At 38.2% G+C, this 22,909-nt stretch overlaps 5 protein-coding genes and 1 long non-coding RNA gene across 7 annotated transcripts; 3 read left to right on the top strand and 3 right to left on the bottom strand.

Annotated features, from left to right (window-relative positions):
- Positions 1-510: 510 nt before the first annotated feature.
- Positions 511-1,559, bottom strand: LOC124337818 (xaa-Pro aminopeptidase 3-like). Its single transcript, XM_046791834.1, has 5 exons — positions 1,554-1,559; positions 1,308-1,491; positions 996-1,237; positions 776-896; positions 511-707 (listed from the first exon to the last, which is right to left on the bottom strand). The coding sequence occupies exons 1-5, from the start codon at positions 1,557-1,559 to the stop codon at positions 550-552; spliced, it is 711 nt and encodes a 236-aa protein (XP_046647790.1). The 3' UTR covers positions 511-549.
- Positions 1,560-5,526: 3,967 nt separating this feature from the next.
- Positions 5,527-9,194, bottom strand: LOC124338449 (meckelin-like). Its single transcript, XM_046792523.1, has 15 exons — positions 8,875-9,194; positions 8,530-8,795; positions 8,283-8,474; positions 7,937-8,221; positions 7,755-7,876; positions 7,533-7,692; positions 7,399-7,460; positions 7,101-7,323; positions 6,827-7,027; positions 6,501-6,766; positions 6,246-6,420; positions 6,123-6,185; positions 5,948-6,059; positions 5,732-5,874; positions 5,527-5,662 (listed from the first exon to the last, which is right to left on the bottom strand). Exons 1-15 carry the CDS (start codon positions 9,185-9,187, stop codon positions 5,582-5,584), a joined length of 2,664 nt encoding a protein of 887 aa, XP_046648479.1. The 5' UTR covers positions 9,188-9,194; the 3' UTR covers positions 5,527-5,581.
- Positions 9,195-9,329: 135 nt separating this feature from the next.
- LOC124338053 (nucleoporin SEH1-like) lies at positions 9,330-11,019 on the top strand. Its single transcript, XM_046792093.1, has 6 exons — positions 9,330-9,571; positions 9,635-9,791; positions 9,850-10,001; positions 10,077-10,423; positions 10,486-10,646; positions 10,720-11,019. The coding sequence occupies exons 1-6, from the start codon at positions 9,461-9,463 to the stop codon at positions 10,881-10,883; spliced, it is 1,092 nt and encodes a 363-aa protein (XP_046648049.1). The 5' UTR covers positions 9,330-9,460; the 3' UTR covers positions 10,884-11,019.
- A 1,644-nt stretch (positions 11,020-12,663) lies between these two features.
- On the top strand, positions 12,664-13,267 carry LOC124337817 (homeobox protein XHOX-7.1-like). The gene is made up of 2 exons (XM_046791833.1): positions 12,664-13,009; positions 13,077-13,267. The coding sequence occupies exons 1-2, from the start codon at positions 12,664-12,666 to the stop codon at positions 13,265-13,267; spliced, it is 537 nt and encodes a 178-aa protein (XP_046647789.1).
- Positions 13,268-13,993: 726 nt separating this feature from the next.
- LOC124335728 (zinc finger CCCH domain-containing protein 14-like) lies at positions 13,994-16,697 on the bottom strand. Its single transcript, XM_046789158.1, has 7 exons — positions 16,362-16,697; positions 15,774-16,289; positions 15,437-15,711; positions 14,835-15,370; positions 14,660-14,762; positions 14,345-14,597; positions 13,994-14,189 (listed from the first exon to the last, which is right to left on the bottom strand). Exons 1-7 carry the CDS (start codon positions 16,467-16,469, stop codon positions 14,085-14,087), a joined length of 1,896 nt encoding a protein of 631 aa, XP_046645114.1. The 5' UTR covers positions 16,470-16,697; the 3' UTR covers positions 13,994-14,084.
- A 703-nt stretch (positions 16,698-17,400) lies between these two features.
- Positions 17,401-18,118, top strand: LOC124335729. Of its 2 annotated transcripts, none has more exons than XR_006916881.1 (3): positions 17,401-17,524; positions 17,617-17,787; positions 17,890-18,118. It is a non-coding gene; the product is annotated as an uncharacterized LOC124335729 (long non-coding RNA). The 2 variants fall into 2 exon arrangements; XR_006916882.1 differs by having other exon boundaries at positions 17,420-17,524; positions 17,631-17,787.
- Positions 18,119-22,909: the final 4,791 nt, after the last annotated feature.

The raw sequence follows: 22,909 nt of genomic DNA, 5'->3' as shown, positions 1-22,909 counted from the left end.
TGCACAATACTAATTTTTTGTAGCACTTTTTTCTTCTCTTCTACAACGAAATCTTTTTTGGGTAAGGTGTTCCATCATCATCGTAAAGTGAAAAAAGAGCATGAGACGCCCTATGGTCTACTGTTGAGATGATGCGCCATGCACTATTGTCCGTTTCCCATTTCCTTGGTGTATTGTTCACGAGTTCACGGCCAAAGTGTGTGATTCTTCTTGCCGTGCTTAAGCTCAAACGTCGCCGACACACGTACACAAAAACAAAACCAACCAAAAAGGGTATCTATTTCTGAACGAGCCGGAATTAGAATTTCAAAATCGAGAGAGGAAAGAAAGAATGAAAAAAAAATAACCCCAGAAGAAGAAAACAATTCTTCGAGCAAGTTGAGAAGAGTATGTGTATGTAGACGAAGGGGGGTCCTTCCATTTGGATGCTGGTATGTTTCTACAACGGGAGATAGTAGAATACTATACTAATTTACTAATTAATTATTAATAACAATTAGTTTACTAATTTATTATTTTTTTTTACAAAGTAATCGCAATTGAAATTTATTATCTCATTATACTTTCAATTTCGGCTACTGTTTTCGGACAGGATTGGGTTAGAACTTCGACACCAGTTTCGGTGATTAAAATGTCATCTTCAATCCGCAATCCCAACTCGTGAAATTCTTTGGGTGCTATTGAGCGATTCAGGTCAACGTACAGTCCTGCAGAGAGAAACACAACTCAATTACAACAAAAATCACTTGGTGTTGGAATAAACTAAAATACATACCAGGTTCGATCGTGATTACCATGCCGGTCTCTAAGGGAATATTTCTATTAATTTTGCCGGTATCATGAACATCGATTCCTAAATAATGGGAAACGTGATGGGGGCAGACTGGATACGCCATCTACAAGCAACAATTATCAATCGGTTAGGAAACAGAATCCCAAAAATAGATGGAATAAAAAATAATTTCTTTGTAATAACATAAGAAAAACTTAAGTACCTGAGCACGTTCGACGCAACTTTTAGCATCCCTTCCAAATCCAATTTGTTGCAAATTTTTCCCCAACTGACGACACATTCTTTGAAAAAGAATATCTAAAGGAGGGCGCTCATTGCAGAATTGAATCAAATCTAATTGCACACCAAGCAACGCTTCGTATGCTTCGGTTTGATGGCTGGTGAATTTCCCATTTATAGGCCAACATCTTGTCATATCACTCGTATACCCATGATATTGACACTCTAATTAAATTAAGAACACTTTGCAGAGACGGCGAGAAGAAGAGTACTTAACATAAATGTGATTATATACCAGCATCCATGAGCACCATTTCACCGTTATTAATCAACTGATTATTATTGATGTAGTGGATGGTATTGGCTCGAGGACCGCCAGCAACAACGGGAGGATACGCCAAATATTGGGCCCCACTCATTCGGCTGTGGTATTCAACACACGCCCACAACTGAGACTCGCAAATCGAAGGGTTCGATATCTAAACAGAATAATTATTTAAAAAATGACGTCGGTACTCGGTAGGCATTTTCTTGTACGTACATTCATGGTTTCGATGGTGGCTTCAGCTATTATGGAACAAGATCTTCAGTTAAATTTAAGTGGTATCGAACTACCGTTTGAACAATGTGGTAAATGAACTGTATTTACAAAAACTGTGGCCCTCTCATACTGTATTTTAATTTCCGACCGATTAATTACATTACAAAATACGGGAGAAAAGGAAAAGACAATTCTCCATTGCACGCCGAACAGTTCGAAATTGATCCCAAAATCAACTTGAAAAAACTGCAATTGCCCAAAGACTCAATCTACTTCCCGGATACATTGAGTATTGGGAACAATCAGCAATTTCTTAAATACTAGAAGGACTCCAAGGTCAAGAAATTTTCCCATATTACTGGGCAAGTCTTCAAAATCCACTGCCCTTTTTCGGTTCATTCACATTTTACTCGAATGCATCGACCAAAGAGAAAGAGTACGCGAAAATGCGAAGAATGACTGATGCCATCCGCTAAAGTGTTTTGCCAACACTCGCACAGTTGTTTTGCTCGTGCTTTCATGTTTTCATGCAACCGCTGTTCCTGGTAATATTATATATTCCATAAATTAATTGAATTCTTACAAATATTTTGGTATTAATTTCAGGATGTTGGAGAAATTTATTCGTTTTTTCAACAATGAAGTCCACATCCTGTGTGCTGTTAATGGAACAGATTTTTGCAAATCGGCTTCAAAGGCAAAATCGTTAAATCCACGTAACGGACTCAATCCACTTCCTGGATTCTTGAGTATCGGGAACCATAAAAGATTTCTTATAACTGCTTGAAGGATTCCAAGGAACAAGAACTAAAAGAAAGAAGAATTTCCCATATTACTGGGTAAATCCTCAAAACGGGATCCACTGCCATTGCTTTGGTAATCCCAAAGATATGTGGTACAAAGGAAATGACTGTTTCCGCTGTGCAAAGCTGATTTCAACGGAACTACTTAAAAAAATACTTAAACTTTACTCTTATAACTTATTTTATACGGAAACATGGGTTTCCCGAAGCTTCCAAGTTTATCATTTCCCAAGTTTATCTTTATTAATGCGTGTGTTTATCTTTTTGTTACGGTGATTACTTTCCCATCCAACAACTAGAGACCAACTGATCGTTGTACCAGAGAGGAGGATGGGGTAAACATTGCCAGGTCATCACAGGGGCAGACGTTGCCAATTCATCACACAAATTACCAGTTTGGAATTAAGTGGTAAGTTCATTGATGTTTTATATTCGAAACTGTCAAAAGAGAACTTATTGTTGCAAAATTAAACCTGCAGATTATTATCAATGCCCCGCGCCACCCTCTTCACCCACCCAACTTGAATTTTGGTAACGAGGGTTGGGTGGGTTGTTTCGTCACCACTTCAATTGAAGACACGACATTCATCAAGGGTATGCCACGCGTCAAGGACGTTGCCGTGCGTCACGGTTGGCACCTAGCAGTGTTGTACCAAAGCGCAACAGCCGCTTTGGTCCCAAACCTACTCACCCGATAAAGCAGTGAAAGACATCTATAGGGTATTTGCAGGAATGAGGGAGTGGATGGAATTCAATACAATTTGAATCAGTTTTTCACGCTGATTCTCACACTTTTTTATTTTATTTTTAAAATTAGAAAATCCCCACGTAATCTCTTCAAAGTTGAGACGAGCTTCATCTAAATCACCCTTTTTCGCTTTTTGTCTTTCGCCTTTAGGCCCTAAGGGCAAAACAGGGTTGTAAACAGCAATAGGCAGCACAAAATGGGTTCTTTTTAGGACGAGTGACCCACTCGTCCTATCAATTATTGGGTGGTTTTTACCAATATTTTTTTGAATGGGAGACAATCGAGTGGTACTACAGTGCTCTACTCACTACACCACTTGCTATTGCTTTTCTATTGTATTTAATTCAACGGGTTTGTAATATTTTTGTACAACGGCTTATCTTTCGTCGTTTTTCATTAAGTTCGCCGCATCAGCGCTAGGTGCGCTCAGACTTGGAAGAAGTCCGAGGGGGGTGAAATAGAGTTTGAAGGAGGCATGTCCGTAGAGGACCCATCAAGACGACGCCATCTCCGAGAGAATATTCCGCCATATGAGTTGGACAACTATAAGTAATGGCTCTGATATAGGGCTCTTTCAGATCTGTTTTCTTTTGCCGTTTTATCTGGCAACGCAGCATGGCGCCGTTCCTTTTTAGCGCGAGAACGGGGAGAAGAGGGAGAATGGGACGAATGGGGGAGAAGAAGAAACGTAAGTCCCCTTTTTTTCGTAAGCCCTACTCCCTCCCATTCGTCCCATTCTCCCTCTTCTCCCCGTTCTTCCCTAAAAAAAACGTAAACAACGCGTTTAAATCATTTTTCACGAAAAAACGTGAATTCAAAAAAAAATTACATCAAAATATTCCCTATTCATTTACCAATTTAATCACTGCTATAGATTTGTTCAAAGATACACTTGGAATAAACTACACACTATATTCGAAGAAACCCTCACAAACCCCATAAGAGCTACTCAAAAAGTCAACTTAATATGGCCGCCGCGAGGTTGCCATGGCTGGGGTATGCGTCATTGGTTTGCTCTATTGGGTCATTCCATCCCAGCTCGAATTTTTTCGTCGCGGAAAAAATAGAAACTGATGATTTTTTTACTGTGTGTTCCTTATGCATCGATCATGCACTCTGGGAAATCTCAGATTTTTAATTCGAACAGGAAAACAGGAAGCTGTGAAATTGGAATCAAAGTTTCCGGTTTTGCATTAAATTTGCATGAGTAAATATTGGTTTTTCTCGTTTTTCGACCGTTTTCTTACTTACTTACGTTTTTTGACAGATCTGCTGACAAGTGACAAGCTCAAACACACAAGAAAAGACTAAACAGCATCCCAGGCTTGGACTTTCTTTAATTTTAATGGGTAAACTAAGCTGAATTATACATTTCAAATTACTCTATAAAAAGCATAATGTTCTAAACAACGATAATCCTGAACATTTCTAAGATTAGATAAGTAATTCTATGCTTAAATAATAAAAAACCCGCTTTCTACTATCCCCACAACGTTAAAAGGACCCGTTGGCGCACGATCCTAATTTAGCGGTTGTGCAACTCAGCATCCCGAACTTGTCTATTCAGATAAAATCTCGTTGGCTGTAGAGATTTGAAATTTTTACCGTATATAGAAATCGATAATGTTTAACGTCATTCAAAATTTCACCGTCGGCCTGAATTAGTTATGATTTATTTAATTTTATCAGATAGCCCTATACTCTAACATAGGACAAAAGTTCTAGAAGGGGGAGAGGCCCCAAGGGATATGCGTCTAGGGAGTTGCCCAAGGCTTGGTTAAGGGGAGGTCCTGTGTTAAGAGAAAGAGCTACTTTTCATTTTAAATCAATGATAACTAATTCACGCTGGTCTGGCGGACGCTGAAAATTGTTATGACGATAAACATTATTGATAGGAGAGCGCAAAGAAATCCATAAAAAGAAAAAACAAATGTGGAACTTGCCGCCAGGGGTGATTTTGGGAGGATAGTTTCCCATCTGCTGCGAGTGTCAATGCCCGGCAGAAATCGTCGATCAAGTTTGCGACCGTTGATCAAGTTCCCGGAATCATCCAGGATACATCCTATCATCGAGTAACTGAGATCGCGGCGGCTGTTGATAAAGTGTTTCTGCCGGGACATTTCAATTGCCATTATGTGGACGTTGCGGAGTGCATTCACTTCGACCAATCGAAATCATTTTTGTCTTTTTCCTATGCGCAAACCACATCGGGCGAGCCAAATAAAAATCTGCTGTTCACGGCACCCCTACATACAGCAACGCGCCGCTAGGGTGTCGGCTTGACCCATTTCTTTAGATACTAATAAGGTCTATACAGGCAATTCACATCACGGTTTTGCGTGTCAATTGTTTCGATCAATTGTTTCAGAGAAATGTTGAAAATCACAATTATGTTTTTTTCCTGTTTTTTAATAGGCTAAAATAGAAGAAAAATAGAATGCTAGTGAAATTAGAAGAAAACATCGTAAGAAGTAAAGCTAAAATAGAAATCGGGAATCAATCATGGTTTTCTTTGCCAAGTTACGTCTTCCAAATCGATATCGAACAAATTGTAGTGCCTAATATTTGAAGGATTGTTAGTTGATCTATTTTCAATCACCAAGTAGTTCTCAATTACTTTTACTTACTTTAAAAACGATGAAAACTGTAAGAGCAGCAGTGAGGTAGCTATGGCAGTAAACATCTACCAATGAAAAGAGCAGCATTTCAAAACTCACCAATGTCACTTCATTGCCGTAGAACAAAACGGAATCGAAACAATTTCTTCCATCTGCAAGTACAATAAGGTGGACATGTTATAGAATGCACCTCATATTGACGAAGTATGTTTGATCGAGGTGTACCGTTATAGAATATAGATCGCTCATTTTGCGACATATTCCACCACATTTCTATATCGAGTACGGTTTCCAAGAAATGTCTATCACGCACTTCGTAGTCGAGTTCCCTGAAAGCCTGTTTAAAAATAAGCCTTCATTTGTACACTTCAGTAATATTGTAAAACGTTGATAAACCTACATGATCCAGGAAAGATGTAAAAAATTCATTCAGCTTGAAAAATACAGTGCTGGTACCGCTAGACTGATCCAACATTATCAGATCAATTGAAACGGAAAGTAAATAAAAGTAAATAGACGTCACCTGATTCTTTACAAGTTTTCTCCATTTATCTGAAAGAGTCTCGTGGAAGAAAATGGAAAACGTTTGAGTGTCTTGACCCTGAACAAGACCTCGTTGAGCGCACAGATTTTCTTCTTCCCTTTGTAATTGTTGACACATGGTCTGCATGTTGATGTCTGCAAATCCGTGCGGCGATCTAAATGCCCGTCAAAAGTAAAATATTTGAATTGTTAATACCAAGAAAGATTTAAAAAGTTAACTGAGAAGATAAGGAACCTTCCGTGAATGTAGAAGCCGTAGCGCGAGTGAATTCGAAGCCAAACTGATATGTTTGAAAGTGTACAGACATCAGTAAATCGTTGGATTTTGTGCTCAACGTAACGTTCGAAGAGCGCGGCATTCAAAATATTTTGCGCTAGGCTGAAGAAGAGATAGGTGAACAAACCAAGCGCTAGGCGCAACACTGTGTTGTAATTTAAAAACGTGTCTGCCATGAAATAAGTAGCTGGAATTTCTAAAGCAAATCGCTCAAACTGGAAGACCTATCAAATGACTGGTGTTTATTTTCACGCTTCATTATAATCACAGCTCACTAATTATACCTTGAGTGTCAATAACACTAGAATGACCTGTAGGGATATAGAGCTTTTACGCGCTACTTGAAGTTCGTTCCATTCGTTAGCAACAAAGAACATCCTCCATACGCTAACTATTTCGCCTTTCGTCGGCCTCGGACTCTCCCAGTCAATCAGAAAAATATCGACGTTACATTGTTCTCCGATCATCCATAATACACTAATCGTCTGCAAAGGATCCATAGATACAATCGGATACAATTAAAATGACTGACTATGAATAGTTCCAATTATTTCAGACCTTTAACGTGAAAGCACTAATGACAAGGTCTTTAATAAACTGTTCTTCTTGCCTTGCAGGAAGACTAACAGTCACTTCCTCTTGTTGTCGAAAGGTCATAAACCAGTAAAAAGTGATGAAGAAAATCACTATTAAAATTACGTTGGCCAATATGTCTGCTCCGTAGACCAACAAGCGAATTAGAGTCTGAAGATCAATTGTTGCTTTATCTGATCTTATGTACCTGGAAATTATTTATTATTAGTGAAAACCCAATCAAAGTTAGCTAATCAAATTATCCAAAGTTGCCAGTACATACCATACGACAATCCTTATCAAAGCATAAAGAGCCCCGAAAGTGCTCAACACGCTCAGTGCAATCTATTGATAAACCAAAAAATTCATTATTGATAACGTGATTGTGAATGCGAGGAACAATGTGATAATTTCTACCTCAAGAGATTTCATAGCTTCATCCATACTAACGGTATTTTTTACAGCGAAATGAATAACGGGTGAATTTCCATTCTCAAGGCTACCAATAGATTCGTAGTTGATTGTTGCATAAGGTAATCGTAATGCTAATGATTTTTCACCAGACATAACAGAAATTCTAAGAAATGCGTTCAAGTTTCAAAGTTGTTCTCGCTTTTTTTTTATAATGAAAAAACTTACCTAATAGTAAGAGAAGATAGATATCGGACGAAGTCGGTGTTTCCTTCTTGATTACTTCCAGTTGCCGAGTCAAAATTAAAGAACCTCTTTGTGAGTTGCCATCGAGAAATATCTTTATCCTCCTTTGTTCATCAGGTTTTAGTACCGTAGTAATGTTGTATTTTCTGAGCGTATAAACTTACCCTATTACGTTGAACGCCTCCGCGAACAAGGTTCAATATTTTTATTGGAACGTTGATCAATCTTGATTGATTAATTGCCCGATCAACGAAATAAATTTCATAAAAGCGCATATCAGCCATGTTGAAAACTTTCGAATAAACCGAACAGCTGTGATAAATATTGGCATTTCGTTGGATTGGTTTCCAAGTTCCAGTGCAGCACAATGATTTAAAAACCGATTGAAGAGGCTGGATCAATAAATATGTACCATCTAATGCGTATTGTTTAACCATAAAATCCATTTTCTAAAAAAAGTCATTAATGAAAAACTTTTCCTGTTTAGTCCGTAAAAGTTATAGATGCTACTTGATCTTTCAGTATGTTTATCCTGGCGGAGTTTAGTAGATATTCGTTTTGACTATCGTCGTAGTATATTGAATTGCTAAAGCCTCCAGATAATTGTCGATAAAGAGAGCAAGCTGACTGAGAATCGTAGTTGTAATCCGTTAAGACACAGAGATTGATCAGATGTTCGCAGTATTTTCCTCCACCGTGTGCCTTTAAAGAAAACAAATTGGTGTTTAATAGCACAAACATGGTAAATAATTCCTACCTTGCATTTAATTGCCGTCAATCTAACCCAATTCCGCAAATAATTAGAAATGTAAGGTCTCCCGTGTAAGTTATATGTAAAGATAGTGGGTGTTTCGGGAATCGTGAATAAATCTTTGACGCAAGTTCCGTTCACATCTTCGTATTCACTAGGACAATGACACATGTTCGAACAAGGAACGCACGAAGATTTTGTGTCATCAGGCTGATGCCAAAGCGGGCATTTCAGACATCGTGCGGAGGTAATATTTCCAGTAATTTGAAGGACTGTGATAAAAATTCAGAAATTAATTCTTCTTTACTATACTTAGCAGATAGGACCTAGGTAAATGTGCGTTTTTCATACCTTTGATGTCGTACGGTTCACACGTGAGATTGCTTTTTAGACACATTTCTGACTGAATTGATTGGTTACAGCGTAAGCATTCAATTGCTTTGGACTTTTCATTAAATTCAGGGTAGTAGCCAAAGCCACACTCACAACTCAAACGGTCATCGGAAGATATTTGAAAGACCCCGCAACCTTTGCACTTATGTGATATCGAATCAAAGTAGGAGGAACGATTGCAGCTTTCAGGAAACGAAGACAATATGACATCGTAGGCCTCCACCTTCTTTAAGATGAAAAAAAGCAGGTAATGAGCAACTAACACGATCATCGTCACTTTAAATTTTTGTTTGTTTTGTAAAGCATATTTGTTACCTAGCAACCAGCAATGAGCCAAGTCAGCCAACCAACAATATCAGAAAAAACATCGTTTCTTTCATGAATCAATCTGGCAACGCCCACAACCTTCCCATACCCATACTGCCATACATTTGAAGTTTCAGTCGAGCTGTCGGCTGCTTGCTTTCTTGCTTTCTTAATTCTGTGAAATTTGCAAGCAAAAACTTGTTCGTGATTAAGAAGTGATTTAAAAAGTTCTGTAAACATGTTTCAAGCAAGAACGATAAATGCTGAACACAAAGACCTGATTCATGATGTAGCTTATGATTTTTATGGGCGTCGATTGGCTACTTGTTCCTCCGACCAGAGTGTTAAAGTAAATTGTTAGAAATCGAAAAAAATGTCTTGTGTTAACTAAATTGCGGAATTATCTTTCAAGGTTTTTGACCTGGATGAAAATGATGAATGGAGATTGACTGCTGATTGGAAGACTCATGCTGGTTCTGTTTGGAAAGTAAATTGGGCTCATCCTGAATTTGGTCAAATTTTAGCCACTTGCTCATTTGACAGAACAGCTGCAATTTGGGAAGAAATTGGTTTGTAAAATTCTTTACAATTTTAACAACTTAAATTAGTTACTAAATGCATATCCAGTTGGTGAATCAGGGAATTCAACGCAGAGTAAAAACCAAAGTCATTGGGTGAAAAGGACAAGTTTGGTAGATTCAAGAACCAATGTGACTGACATCAAATTTGCTCCAAAACACATGGGACTATTGTTAGCTATGTGTTCAGCTGATGGAGGAGTAAGTTCTAAGATATATTTATTACATTGTTAAATATATAAACCAGATGAAAATGTCAATTTTATAACATAATAGGTTAGAATATATGAAGCCCCAGACATTATGAACCTAAGTCAATGGAGTTTGCAGCAAGAAATAACACTGAAAATGCCTGTGTCTTGTCTATCATGGAATCCGTCATTTTCTCGTCTCCATCCTCCAATGTTGGCAGTTGGTAGTGATGACACGAATGTCGCCTCTGGTGGAAAAGTGTTTCTGTTTGAGTACAGTGAAAGCTCCCATCGCTGGTCTAAAGCTGAAACTATCAACACAATAGTCGACCCAGTGCATGACATAGCATTTGCACCTAACTTGGGAAGAAGTTACCACATTCTAGGAATTGCAAGCAAAGATGTTAGAATAGTTATTCTTAAACCACCTCAGTAAGTAGTTAAAATATTTTAAGGATGGAATAAGAATAAATTTATAATTTTTTTTATTAAAGGAAAGATGCTTATGCAGCAGCTTGTCCAACTTCCCAGTTGGAGATACTGCAGGCAGCCCAATTTGATGACCATCATTCTACTGTTTGGAGAATCTCTTGGAACATTACTGGAACTATTCTAGCTTCTTCAGGAGATGACGGCTGTTTAAGAATGTGGAAAGGCAAGAAATCAAGAAATATTTAATGCCATGTCTGGCCTATTAAATCAGCTGTTTTTACTGTCTATTTCCACAGCCAACTATTTGCAGAATTGGAAATGCATTGCCGTGTTGAAAGGTGATGGATCGGGTGTAAGTCCAGAAGACGGAACTGATCGTGATAAAACCGTTTCTGCAGCAACTGCTCGTTACTTTAAACTTGGCGCAATCAGCAATCCAAATCAAGTACCCTGGCACTAACATTTACTTCCCAATTTTTATGATAATAATATGTCTCTTCCAATCCACACAAATAACTGGGAGTTTTCATTTCTGGAGAAACCCATGGTCTCGAAAATGGAAAGTTGTTCTGAAGAAATAAATGAAATGATATGGAGTTTTAAACTATGTCATTTTTTCATGTCACATTCGTTTAGGGTCAAGTTGTTATAAAAACACTTTTCTCTAGTAGAGTAGCTATTTGTTTTTTTGTTAGGAGGGAAATGATTCAAATGATTTGATCATTTTCAGCTGCATTACTGCATACATTTACACATCTCTAAGGACATTTACAACAATAAACTGTAAGGTCATTTTTGTGATTTTTGACAAAAACTGAATATTACAAAACTCACCTGTTAGATTTTTGCAAACGTTTGTTTTTGTCTACCTCCAGTTTAAAAGTCAGTAGTTCCGTAAATATTATCAGTAAGTATTATTTTGACGCAAATAAGAAAAGAACTAAGGATTTGTGATCTTCGTCAAATTTTGGGTCGATTGCATGTGTCTGTAGGAAATATAGGAAAATCATCCTATTCGTGATTTTCCCTAAACTAGTGATAGCCATCACAAAAATTTACGATTTTAGTTTTAAAAAAATCATTTTTAAACATGGGAAATTGAGCTATCAGTTCCTTCCGGTAAATTTGTATAATTCTAGCAAGTGAACTTCATTCTCTTTACAGTTTTTTTTTTTAGATTTGAAGTTAGCAGGTTAATACAAATAGAAATACGCTGTTTAAGTGTTGTAATTATCTAGATGGCTTAATTAGTGGACTGCCTCGTCGAGTTGCATCACAGTTTGCATGGGTAGATATAAAACTGTGTGTAATCAGCACGATGACCGAAAATAGTAAAATGCATCTTTGGTACCTAAGTGTTAATTAAAAACAAAGCGATCAGTTTTCTTAATATTATCTGACAAACTCTCAATTTCTCGGATCTTATACTTCATGCCCTTTTTACCTTGTTAAAATTGGTTAAAATCAGACGAAAACATCCTATATTAAATAACAACAATGATAAATCTATATAATTGACGAGTGAATACGGCTACAGCTATATCTTGTTCGTCTTTAGTCTTACCCGTAGTTACCCGCAGATAAAGTGATGATATTCAAGTCGATGACTACAAACTAAATTGGGACTATCTCATACAAATTCATGGAAATAACAGAACTTTGCCAAGTTTTCCGTTTATAGCATTACCCCTTATATTCAAAAACTTTGTTCGTTTGCTTCTTTTATGAATCTTTCAGAACACAAGTGCAAAAATTTTCAATTTTGCGGGGAAATAATACTCTGTTGCTTGTTCGGCATAGCTATAACACAATATAGGGTGTGCGGGTGCGGCATGTGAAATCACTGTCCATCAACCGTGGCGGCTGCATCTGTACTTGTTAGCTCATAGCCATCGGGCAGATGTATAGGTGGCCTACCAATTACCTCCGCTGTCTATTTCGATGCTCTTCACCTCAATGATCACAGCATGAAAAAGCCATACCATTCTTCTCGCTTTACATCCCCCGAAACCAATGTGATATGATAGCCTAGCCTTCCAGTAACACTGGTTATTGAGGGTGCTAGTTGCAAGCTCCTCCCTTTGATACATCTATCTTGTCGACTAAGGAAAACCAAAGCCGTTCGCGGGTCAGCCATCGGTTTCATTAGTTAGCAAGATTGTCGCCCAGTGATGTTGAGTTGTCGGAGCTCTTACTCAAGCAAATCTATTTAGACGTGTGCATTATTTCGAACCTAGAAGATGGATTCCGAAATGATCAACAAAGAGCAGGAAATTAATCAAGAAGGTTCCACAACAGAGGAGTCCACGATTAATAAAAACATTGTTAGAAACAGACTGCCGCAAGAAGGAGTTTTCATGGCTGCTGTAGACAAACCAATCGAGTTAATTACCGTTAGGCCGAAACCGAAAGTTGATTTCAGCATTGAAGCAATCCTATCGTCTCGAACATCTACACCATCAGCGATTGTTGTCACTTCATCGGACATCTTCACCTCCGAATCCAAGTCGAGGTCCATCAGCGATCACAGCGATCCCAACTTTTCCTGGGTCTATTGTACACGCTACCGACCTCCGAAGCTTCCACGTGAGTCATTTGTAACACTGTTAATAGAGATAGAGACATTTTGTTAACTAATGTAATATTTCTAAAGGTGCTAAAAGAGAAATGAACTTAAGGAACCGTTACCGTAATCCGCGCATACCCTTCTCTACAACAGAGGTGGGGGCATTGGAGAGAAAGTTTCTGCAGTCTCCTTATCTTGGTAGCAACGACGTCAACGAGTTGGCCGCGGCACTCAACATGTCCCCCAAAAGAGTATGTATTATTTTCAACTATCCATAAATATTATGCTAAATCTAATTCTACTTTCATGTCTAAAACCGATTAATGCTGACTGATTAATTTAAGATTTTTTAATTATTATCCAACGTACGAAATTTTATGTTGAAATGCAGTCAGACCATCTGATGATCCGTTACAGTATGTGTGTATCTGTTGCTTTTCACTACAAAATTTAGTTTAAATTGAAAAATGTGGGGGGTGATTTACCTTTCGAGAAACGAGAGCGGAAAAGTTTTTTGTTAGCGGTAAAATGAATCCAAGCAGAAAGAATGTTTGTGTTGGGCGCTGCTCTTTTGTCGGTAATCTATTGAAAGAGCGCAATCCATTCAAATGCAGGCAACCGTGTGCTAACACGCTAACCAATAAGAAAACCATCATGTTTGTTGTAGGTATTGTGCAGCTTTAGCCCCCCATCGACGTGACCTAATACTAATTGAGAGAGTAACATACTGTATCATGATAGAATATCCGTACGCGTGCCGACAGTCGGTATCGAGTTTCAACCGAAACGGGTCCTATCGAATTCATCTCACATTACAAGTTTTCTGGTTCTTTCAACGAACTTTGTAGACTGTTAATGTTATCAGTTTCGAATCCGATTGACTGTGAACAACCTATTTATTTGTTTCGCCCTCTTTTTTTTTTATCTCTAGGTAAAGATTTGGTTTCAGAACAGAAGGGCTCGCGAGCGTCGTGAAAGGGAAGTTCAATAAAAACACACGTACGTCTTTATGTTTCGTGTATTGGAGTGAAGGTGGCTACGTTTCGAATCCACGGTCGGCGATTAACATGCAAACAACACCAGCAACGCAATTTCTCACTTAGCATTTGTGACCCATTTGAGTTTGTTTGCGGACGGGATGTTTGTTTGATGAAAAAATGTACAGCCAACACGAGTGCAGTTTGATCCATACTTGCACGCCTAGAATAAGAAATTTCAATTCGTTCATCATTTTAAGAAATTGTAACAATTATTTACTAATCATGCAAAGTATAAATTATGTATCACTATTCGGGAATACAAACATTTTGATATACAGTAAAATAAAATAAAAATTGCTTGCTCAGTTAACTTACCGGAGGATGGAAGAAAAGACAGCTTACATTGTTACAGGATGGGAAAAACTTGCAAACCGTTTTGCCATTCACAACCGGTTGCTGCTGATGCATTTTTGCTGAAGGTTGTATTATCTTTGGTGCAACAGAAACGACAACTTGAGATCGTTGACTGTGCGTATAAGGGCACGATTTCCGAGTGCAAGTAGTGTCAAATTTGCATGGCGGGTGAATAAATAAACAATTTTCGCCAAATAGACAAATCGGAAAATTTCTGCGACGAAGAATATATGTAAGGAAAACGAAATGTTGAAAATTCAAGACAATGAACCTTACTTGCACGGGGTTTTGGGGTGGTGGAAATGGCAACGGTCTCCTTGACGGCAGTTTGGATAAAATTTGCAACGTTCCAACGTTTGTTGAACTTCAGCCTCAGTGCCTAGATGTATAAAATCAAAATTTGTTATTAACACGTGAAAGAGACATAAAGTGAAATAGCAAAAATTGTTACCGGTGCTACGTCTTCGGAAAAGCCGGGTTTTAACTGGCTTCCGCTCGGTATCTTTCATTTCGGTTGCATCATCGTCATTCAAGTCTTCGTCAAAGCATCGGCTCATTAAAGAGTTTACACCGTCAAGGGTGACAATGAAACGTGTCTCGATTGTCTGGATGTCGAGTGGTGAATCAACGGGGCTTTCCATTTGCTCATATGAACTTTCGTCAGGCACTTCTACTTTGGTGAGAACTGTCTCTTGAGGTTCCATTATGGCAAGGTCAGTATCTTTAACAATTGCGGCAGACGGTTGGCTATCAACTTCCATAGCGGAATCATCGGAAACCTGGCAAACAGTAGAGTTTGTGGTATTGACAGCAAGTGTTTGGGGGTTTAGGTTCTTTTCACGATATTTTCGAGTGAAAAGCGCTGGTAGAGACTTGGTCTCAGGTTCCGTAACTTTAGGTGGATGGGAGATGACAGACTTCTGTGCCTCAGCAACAGCTTTCAGAATCAAACAACTTGTGGCTTGCATTTTTGCTGGTAATTTGCGTCTGAAAATGGACAGATACAGATTATGAACTAATGGACTCATCTATTTTCAGAATTAAAAAAATTGCCTGGCTGTGACACGAACAATGCTGTTGATTCCGATTTTGTTATTAAAACTTTCTTCGTCTTCTTCTTCTTGTTCGTGTTTTTCAACCTTCAGTTTTGTACGTTCAACAGGTTTTACTATTTGACTGAGCATAGGTCGCACCACGGAAACAACTTGAGATGAAATGCGGCCGTCTGTTCTTCGTGGGCGACTCCTTTCTTCTCTGCGAACTTTTTTAGCAAATCGATCTTCGGAGCTTCTGGTTTGTCGCCGTTTTTTCGGATCAGAAAGTGATGACTAGTAGAAAACGATGAATTATTTAGAAATGAAACGCTCACATTCAGAATAATTATTCTTACTTGATAGTTGGCGGATGATGCTGAATTCCTCTTTTTCAACAGTTTATCGTCAGAACCATGAAAATCTTGTTCGATTTCCTCCCTGATGTTGAGGCAATCATCATCCATATCTCCTTCTGGAGAACGATGTACTTGTACTGAAGGTAGTGAGTGTAAAGAAACAGGCATTGGTACGTATGGTTCCTTAGGTTCAAGATTTGATGGAATATTATGGCTTGATGTAGCATTATTATGAGCCTCCATCTGATTTGCTTTTAACAGCCGGGAAGGTGATTGTTTGACTATGGGAAAGGGATTTTCAACTTTAATAGGAAGGGAACATACTTCAACTCCTGCTTTTGGTACTACAGAAGTTACTTCTTTCACTTTGTCAGTAGCATTACTACCACCAACAAAAGCCTCAAGCTTTTCAAGTACAATATGTAGCCAATCTGTAAATTTGTCTGTGTGGCTTCCAAGAAAAAGAGACAATTCACTTGTCATTTGGCTCTTTGATCTCCTGTTTGCGATCATCACCTATTAATTACAAAATTTAAGAAAATAATGATGTAGTATGAAAATAATTCACATTTATATTTGGTACTGTACCATTATGTAGTCAGGTAATTCTTCGTCAACATAAGCCCCAATCTCTTGAAGTTTTGCTTTCACAGCACATTTGATTTTGTTTCGAATTTCATTTGTAATTCCTTCCATTTTTATAAAAATAATCTTCTCCTTAAACAAAATCACCAAATTCTAATACAAAGACTTCTTCTGAGTTAGTCAATTTTTAAAGATTTCTCTAGTTGAAATTTAGTCGGTTAGTCCCGTTTTATTTTTTGTTGTTCGCTTGCAGCCGATGACACGGGACTGGAAATGCTGAAATACGGGATGAAAGCCTCTTCTTCCTAGGCTTCTTTCTCGTGAAAAGCGCACTGCGTGCTGCCGCCTGCCGCGTCTGCATAGTGCATATGATCATAGCACAATGCAGAGCATAGCACAATCATAGCTCTGCAAAGTCTTATTTGTTAGTTCATTATCGTTAATCAGGGGATAAACCACATAATTACATAATGTATGTACTGTATACTGAATAACTGATAAGAGCTTGTTTTGCACTGGCATAGCCAAGTCATTACTCTGCTATGAACTGAAAAAGTAGATAAATAAGTCAGCCAAAAATATGAAATTTAAGAATAAGGTAATAAAATTTAAAACCATCAAGACATTTGAAACCAATTCACCGAAACGCTTCACCTGTTATGCAATCAACGCTATGCCAAAAAAACATTTACAGTTGTGTGTGAAAAACGTCTACAAAATTTGACATTTACAGAGCGTACATATAAAAACTGAGTAAAATCCGTCTAAGATAGCAGAAATTATGACTTTCAAGCTGAACAGGAATCTATTTTATTAATATGCATTAGTGATCTTGTTTGCCAACGGGATTTTTTTCGAAATCTCATTTTTAAACCGTGGGCGACTTTTATTTATTGGTGATATGATAAAGCCTACCACAGGGTATAATTTTCACTCGGACCTTTTTCAACGTCACTGGCTAGCTCAAACTTTTGTTGCCGCTTGCAGTTGATAATGAAACGGATTATATGGATTAAAAATGCCAAGTATTTTTAATGCTACTTTGTGATATGCAAGGTAATGTGTGAACAGGGCGTGTGAGTGGGTTGATTCCCGTTTTGCTTCAATATATAAAGGCCAAAATTTTAAACCGAATGACACACCAACTTCTTCTCTGCTTCCGTAAGGTAAGAACCGTTTGATCATTTATTTTACTCGCCATATTTATCTTAATCTGCCTGTGTGACGAAAAAATGTTAAACGGTCTAAAATGAATTAGTTTCAGACTTTCAGTCGTATTGAAAATGAAAAACTTCGCGTCGTTCGTTTGTTTGATGCTCGTATTGGTGGCTTCCACCTCCGCTTTGCCGGGAGTCGCTCGCGCTGCTCCACAATGTCCGGAAAACGAAGCAGGCAACGTAGTTTTCTTCCCTGACACTACCAATTGCCAGTGAGTACAATTCTTGAAAAAAAAACACTACCCATTTCTCAAAGACAATATGTAATCAAATAAATAATGACTGTTTTCTCTTGTTCTGTGAACCATTTCCAGGAATTACTACATGTGCTCGTGGGGCGTTGCCTACTTGAAAAGTTGCCCAGACAATCTCTATTGGAACAAAAACATTAACGTTTGTGACCACCAAGTGAACGTCAAATGTTAAACAACGAATGCAATCGAAATGACCTACACGTATTGACCATTAAAAAAATAAGAAATGTGAATTAAATGAATCATTAAAATACAATAAGTGAGAAGTGATGAGCATCAGAAACAGAAATCGTTTGAACTTTATTTTTTGTTCCAAGATTTCGTTCATGCAAATTGGCATAGGTGAATAGTCTTAGTCTTACCGTCTTTTAAAATTTATTCGTCGGTGTTTCTTACGGATGTATAAAAACCAATTAAAGTGAGATATATGATTTCTGAATTCGAGCCCAACAGGATGGCCATTTCTAGCACACGTATTGTGGCATCAGTAATGAATAAATGGTTGGATATTTCGCAATAGGTTTTATTGCACAATGGATGAATATAATTATATTTTATTGCACTGAACTTCCCGACAGGGGAATTTTCAATGTAGCACTCGCCACTGAATAAAATCATTAAATGGTTAAAGGTAAATTGGAGAATTGCGTAAGGGTAACTCCCTTATTTCAAGGACTCCATATAATATTATAAGCCGCCAAAATATTCCATTGCCCGTTATCTCGAAGTAAACACAATTTACTAGATTCAACAGCTAAGTTTTAAAACTGCCACGATAGCCTGCCTCACGCAGTGCTTATAAAACAAAGAGGATTCTCTATCAGCTTGTTGGTGCTGATGACCTTTGTCATTGTTATTGATAAAAATGCTATTTTACCTCTGATCCTGAAAGACTAGACGATAGGGGAGAATAGTTTTTGTTGAGTCTCGGCAACAATAGCATGTAAACGAGAGTTTCATGATGACGAGAGAGGCTGACATCGGATCTCGAGCTGTCCAAAAGATTCCGTCACCGACTCGATACTTTTCTGATTGTGTCGGTCTATCCAAAGATGTTGGTAGGGAGGAAAGGAGGAGGAAATATAAGAGGCGACTGTTTCGGTCTGTTGTTTCTTGACGGAACGCGCGCGAGCCTATGGCACTACACGGAAGAGCCTGGCCTCGTACCAACGAATAGTTGATAATTGTCTTGCAAAGCAAAAAAACAAAACAACCACACCGCCGCCTCCTCGCTGCCGTTTTTACAGAGGCAGAGATGGATAACTGCTGAGTTATTTTTATATAATGTACACTTCTTCTTCTTCTTCTTCTTCTTTTAATACTTGTAAATGTGTTTAACCTTAGAACCACCCTGGTTGAAGGAGAAATGCGTTGCCCAGATATTTATGTATTGTACACAAAATACAACAAAAGAGGCTAATGATAATAATAAATTACTAAGACTAATAATACGCGTGGCGGTATTTATTACATTCTGCTACGGCTAAATACAGTAATGACATTTGTAAATATCGGTACTCTGTCTATGATAAATCTTCCACACTATTTGTATATTTTCTTCTCTCTCTCTCCCTCTGTGTGTGTGTGTATTGATCTTATAAGGAGACTAGCACCTGTTTACGCTTTCCCATGTAGACGCTGGTCTAAAGGGTATAGGTACCGCGGCTGCGCTTGGCTTATTTGGTTTCATCCGACTATTCGGACCGTTGCGCGACTGGGGAAAGAAATAAAAGAGGGGTGCCGTGCCGCCGCCACCAGATAATATATCGATTATTGATGCAGGTGAAATTGCGCAGCCATTTATCTTTGACTCTGTGATAAGAGGGGGAAAAATCCTTTTCGTAGGCCGCCTATTGTTGGCATGGTTGCATACTTTTGTTACAACAAACAGCAGAGTATTAATCACAAGATGCAGTGGTGGCGCAACACATTTGGCACAGCCCAGCTGATTTATAATCAGTGAATAATACTGTGTACATTATGCTGTATAAAACCAGCTTTTATCTTCTTATACATGCGTACACGGCAAAAGTATTATTATGTAACACAATGCCGCGTAGCTCATCGTGAGCGGCTAATTCAATTCACCGTGCAGGGCTGGAAATGATCCAAAGTTTGATGCTCAACAAAGCTAGCGCTCATATATTCCACCTGTAGTGGTGTTGTTATATGTAAAATAATATACAGTTTATAGACACACAAGAGAACAGGACATAACACTGGTCCAGAGCTAACGGTATATTGTTCCTATCGATAGAAAAGAACCCCCCAATTTCAATAATCTACCGACAGAATCAGTTTCATTCCATTGAAGGGAGAGAAAATTCGAATAGGGGAAGAAAAAAAAAATAAAACGAGAACCTGAATTTGGCTCCTTCTACCCCTAAAATAGAGGACCTTGTTCTTTTTTCCCATGCTGGAATTTACCATAAAGAGATGTAAAGAAGGAAACGAAGAATTAAAAAAAATAAAACAACACGTAGAAAAGAGATGGAGTTTCCGATCTGATGGCCGGCCCTCGTCAGGAGCATCAGCTGTCTCTCCCCAAAAAAGGACCGGAATCAAAAAGAAGTCGGACGGACGGTAATAAAGAAAAGCTCGCACACAACAACAGGGCGTATGGAAAAAGAAGAAGATTTCGATTGGGACAAACTGCTGCTGGAGCATCGACGTCGAAGGGGCTCCCAAGTGCCATCGAGTTCGGGACGCCAATTTATTCAGATGGCGCGAGAAGACCTCTCACACCGGGTATTTTCTCCTCGTCGACGGCCATTTATTCTCCTTTTAGCTTATTGGCTCCTTATTCAGAGCCCCACCACTAGCACCTCATTGGGCATTCACCTGGCGTAGTAGAAAGAGCGCTCTCCATGAAAATTTAGACTCATTTAGCATCATCTACCAAGGAGGAGGAGGAGGCTCTGATTTACTTTTACAGGGAAAACGGTCGCCATAAACATTTTCTCTCCTCCATTCAACCCCACCGTCATCCAAGACTTTTTTTTCGGCTTGCGTAGAGTACACCTTTGCATACATACTTGCACATCTTTAACCGCATTTCGGGGCCTTTTTCCTGTGCCAGTAAACAATGACCAGACCTGAGAGAGAAAAACTATTTAGATCTTTCGTGTTTTTTACAATGACAAAAGAAAACGGTGTATTTCAACTAATAATATCGTAAATCCACAGTCCATCAGCGTCCACACAAGTTATCTTTTTCTCTCGCTCGCCCTCGTTCTCTCCCAAATCATTCCGGAATTATATTTAATCATCTTTCTTTTTTTTGTTTTTTTTTAGTCAGTTTTTGTTTTCTTTGTATACTGCTTGCTGGAGAAAAATGTTATTCTTTTTTAGCCGGTCGTGATAAAGAACAAGAAAGTAACAGAAGGAAGGAAGAAGAAGAAAAAAAAAAAAACTTTCCCGTCTGGAAATGTTTTTCTGTCTGTGTTTGTATGAAGAGGCCAACGATAAAAAAAGGGGATTTTTTGAATTTGGGTTCGGATTGGGGGAAGAAAAAAAGTTTTACAAAACGAAAGGTGCCGAGAGAGGAAATACAAAATACCCAAAGTCGATCTTTTTCCTTCCTCTTTTCTCCTCCCAAAAAAACAAACAGAAAAACCAAACAAAAACAAATTAACAAAACACGTTAGTTCGCATTCGATGTTGAATTGAAACAAACAAAAACGGGAGAGAAAGAGTTGAGACGTGGACACGATCACACGTTCAGTGCTCATAAAGAGATTTGAATTTCTTTTTTAAACTTTTGTAATTAGGAAGGGGGATGCGGACGGGTTGAGGAATTGAAAAATCCAAAAACAAAAAGGAAAGGAGGAGTCACTTTGAAACAAATTCGCTATTATAATACTACGCACACTATTGATTGAGGGAGGAGGAAAAAGGGATGGATGAACAGGGGTGAGAGAGAGAGAGAAACAAACAAACAAACAAATCACCCCAAAATAATCGCACATATTCGCACTCGTGGAAATACTGCGGCTGTGTGTGTGTGTGTGTACTGTGGCTCTTCCGGAATTGATTTCACTTTTTTTAAAAATCTTCTTTCTCTTTTATAGAAAGACACAGGAAACGTAAAAAAAAGGACACAAGAATATCAGATTGATAAAGGTAAAGGTAATTTTCTTGAGTGTAAAAAGGGAAGGGATCTATGTTGAGGGGAAATAGGCGGAAGATCGATAAAAAAAAACGAGGATAAATTATTTTGGCCTTTACTGATTTTTTTTTCTCTTTGCGCAAAATGTTCACATTTCTTACATACACAACACACACCAAAATTGCATTCATTCATTAACGCACACATACAAGAGCGAATTAAGTAAGATGACCGGCCCAATTTTTTTTCTATTAATACAAAAAAATTACTTCAATATTATTATGATTGTTATTTTCTTTTGTCTTTGTTTGCCTCTTAATTTTCATCATCGAAAATAACAGCAAAAAAAGAGAGAAATAGAGAGAAAGTCTGTGTGATGTTGGCGAGTAAGGTACCAAGACAAAAACACATTTTTATATAAGAGGAGCGGGGGCAGCACACAACGACACTTAAAAAAAAGAAAAGGTAAAGATAGAGAGAGAAAAAACGCTTTGAAACTTTTACATTTGTCATGGCCTTGGTTTACTTCATCATTCACTTGTTTGGTTTTTTTTTTTCTTCTTTCTTTCGTGTGTGTTTCACTTATTATTATTATATATCTTGGATGAGATGAGGAAAAAAAAACAGGACAAAAATTCAAGTTGCATCAGACACGCCGCTCTCTTTCTCTCCGTCCCTGCCGTCACCTTCGCTTCTATTTCTCTTTTTACTTCTATACTTGGTATATATAATATTTCTTCTTCTTTTCCCCATTTTGACACGACACGCTCCAAGTTTTAGCGTCGTTGAAAAATCGTCGAATAAAAAAAGAACGAAGCGCACGCTAAACTTGATACTGTGCAATTGCCCAGCATCAAAGCGTGTCATCATCTTTTACCGTCCCGTTCACTCCTGTCGCTATTTTTGGGGGGCCATGCTGTCAACGAAAAATGAGGAAGTCGCAAACGTGCGAGAGAGAAAGAGATGCCAAAG

This window comes from Daphnia pulicaria, chromosome 4 (assembly GCF_021234035.1).
Source record: "Daphnia pulicaria isolate SC F1-1A chromosome 4, SC_F0-13Bv2, whole genome shotgun sequence".
NCBI lineage: Eukaryota > Metazoa > Arthropoda > Branchiopoda > Diplostraca > Daphniidae > Daphnia > Daphnia pulicaria.
This window is presented reverse-complemented; position numbering and strand designations above follow the sequence as displayed.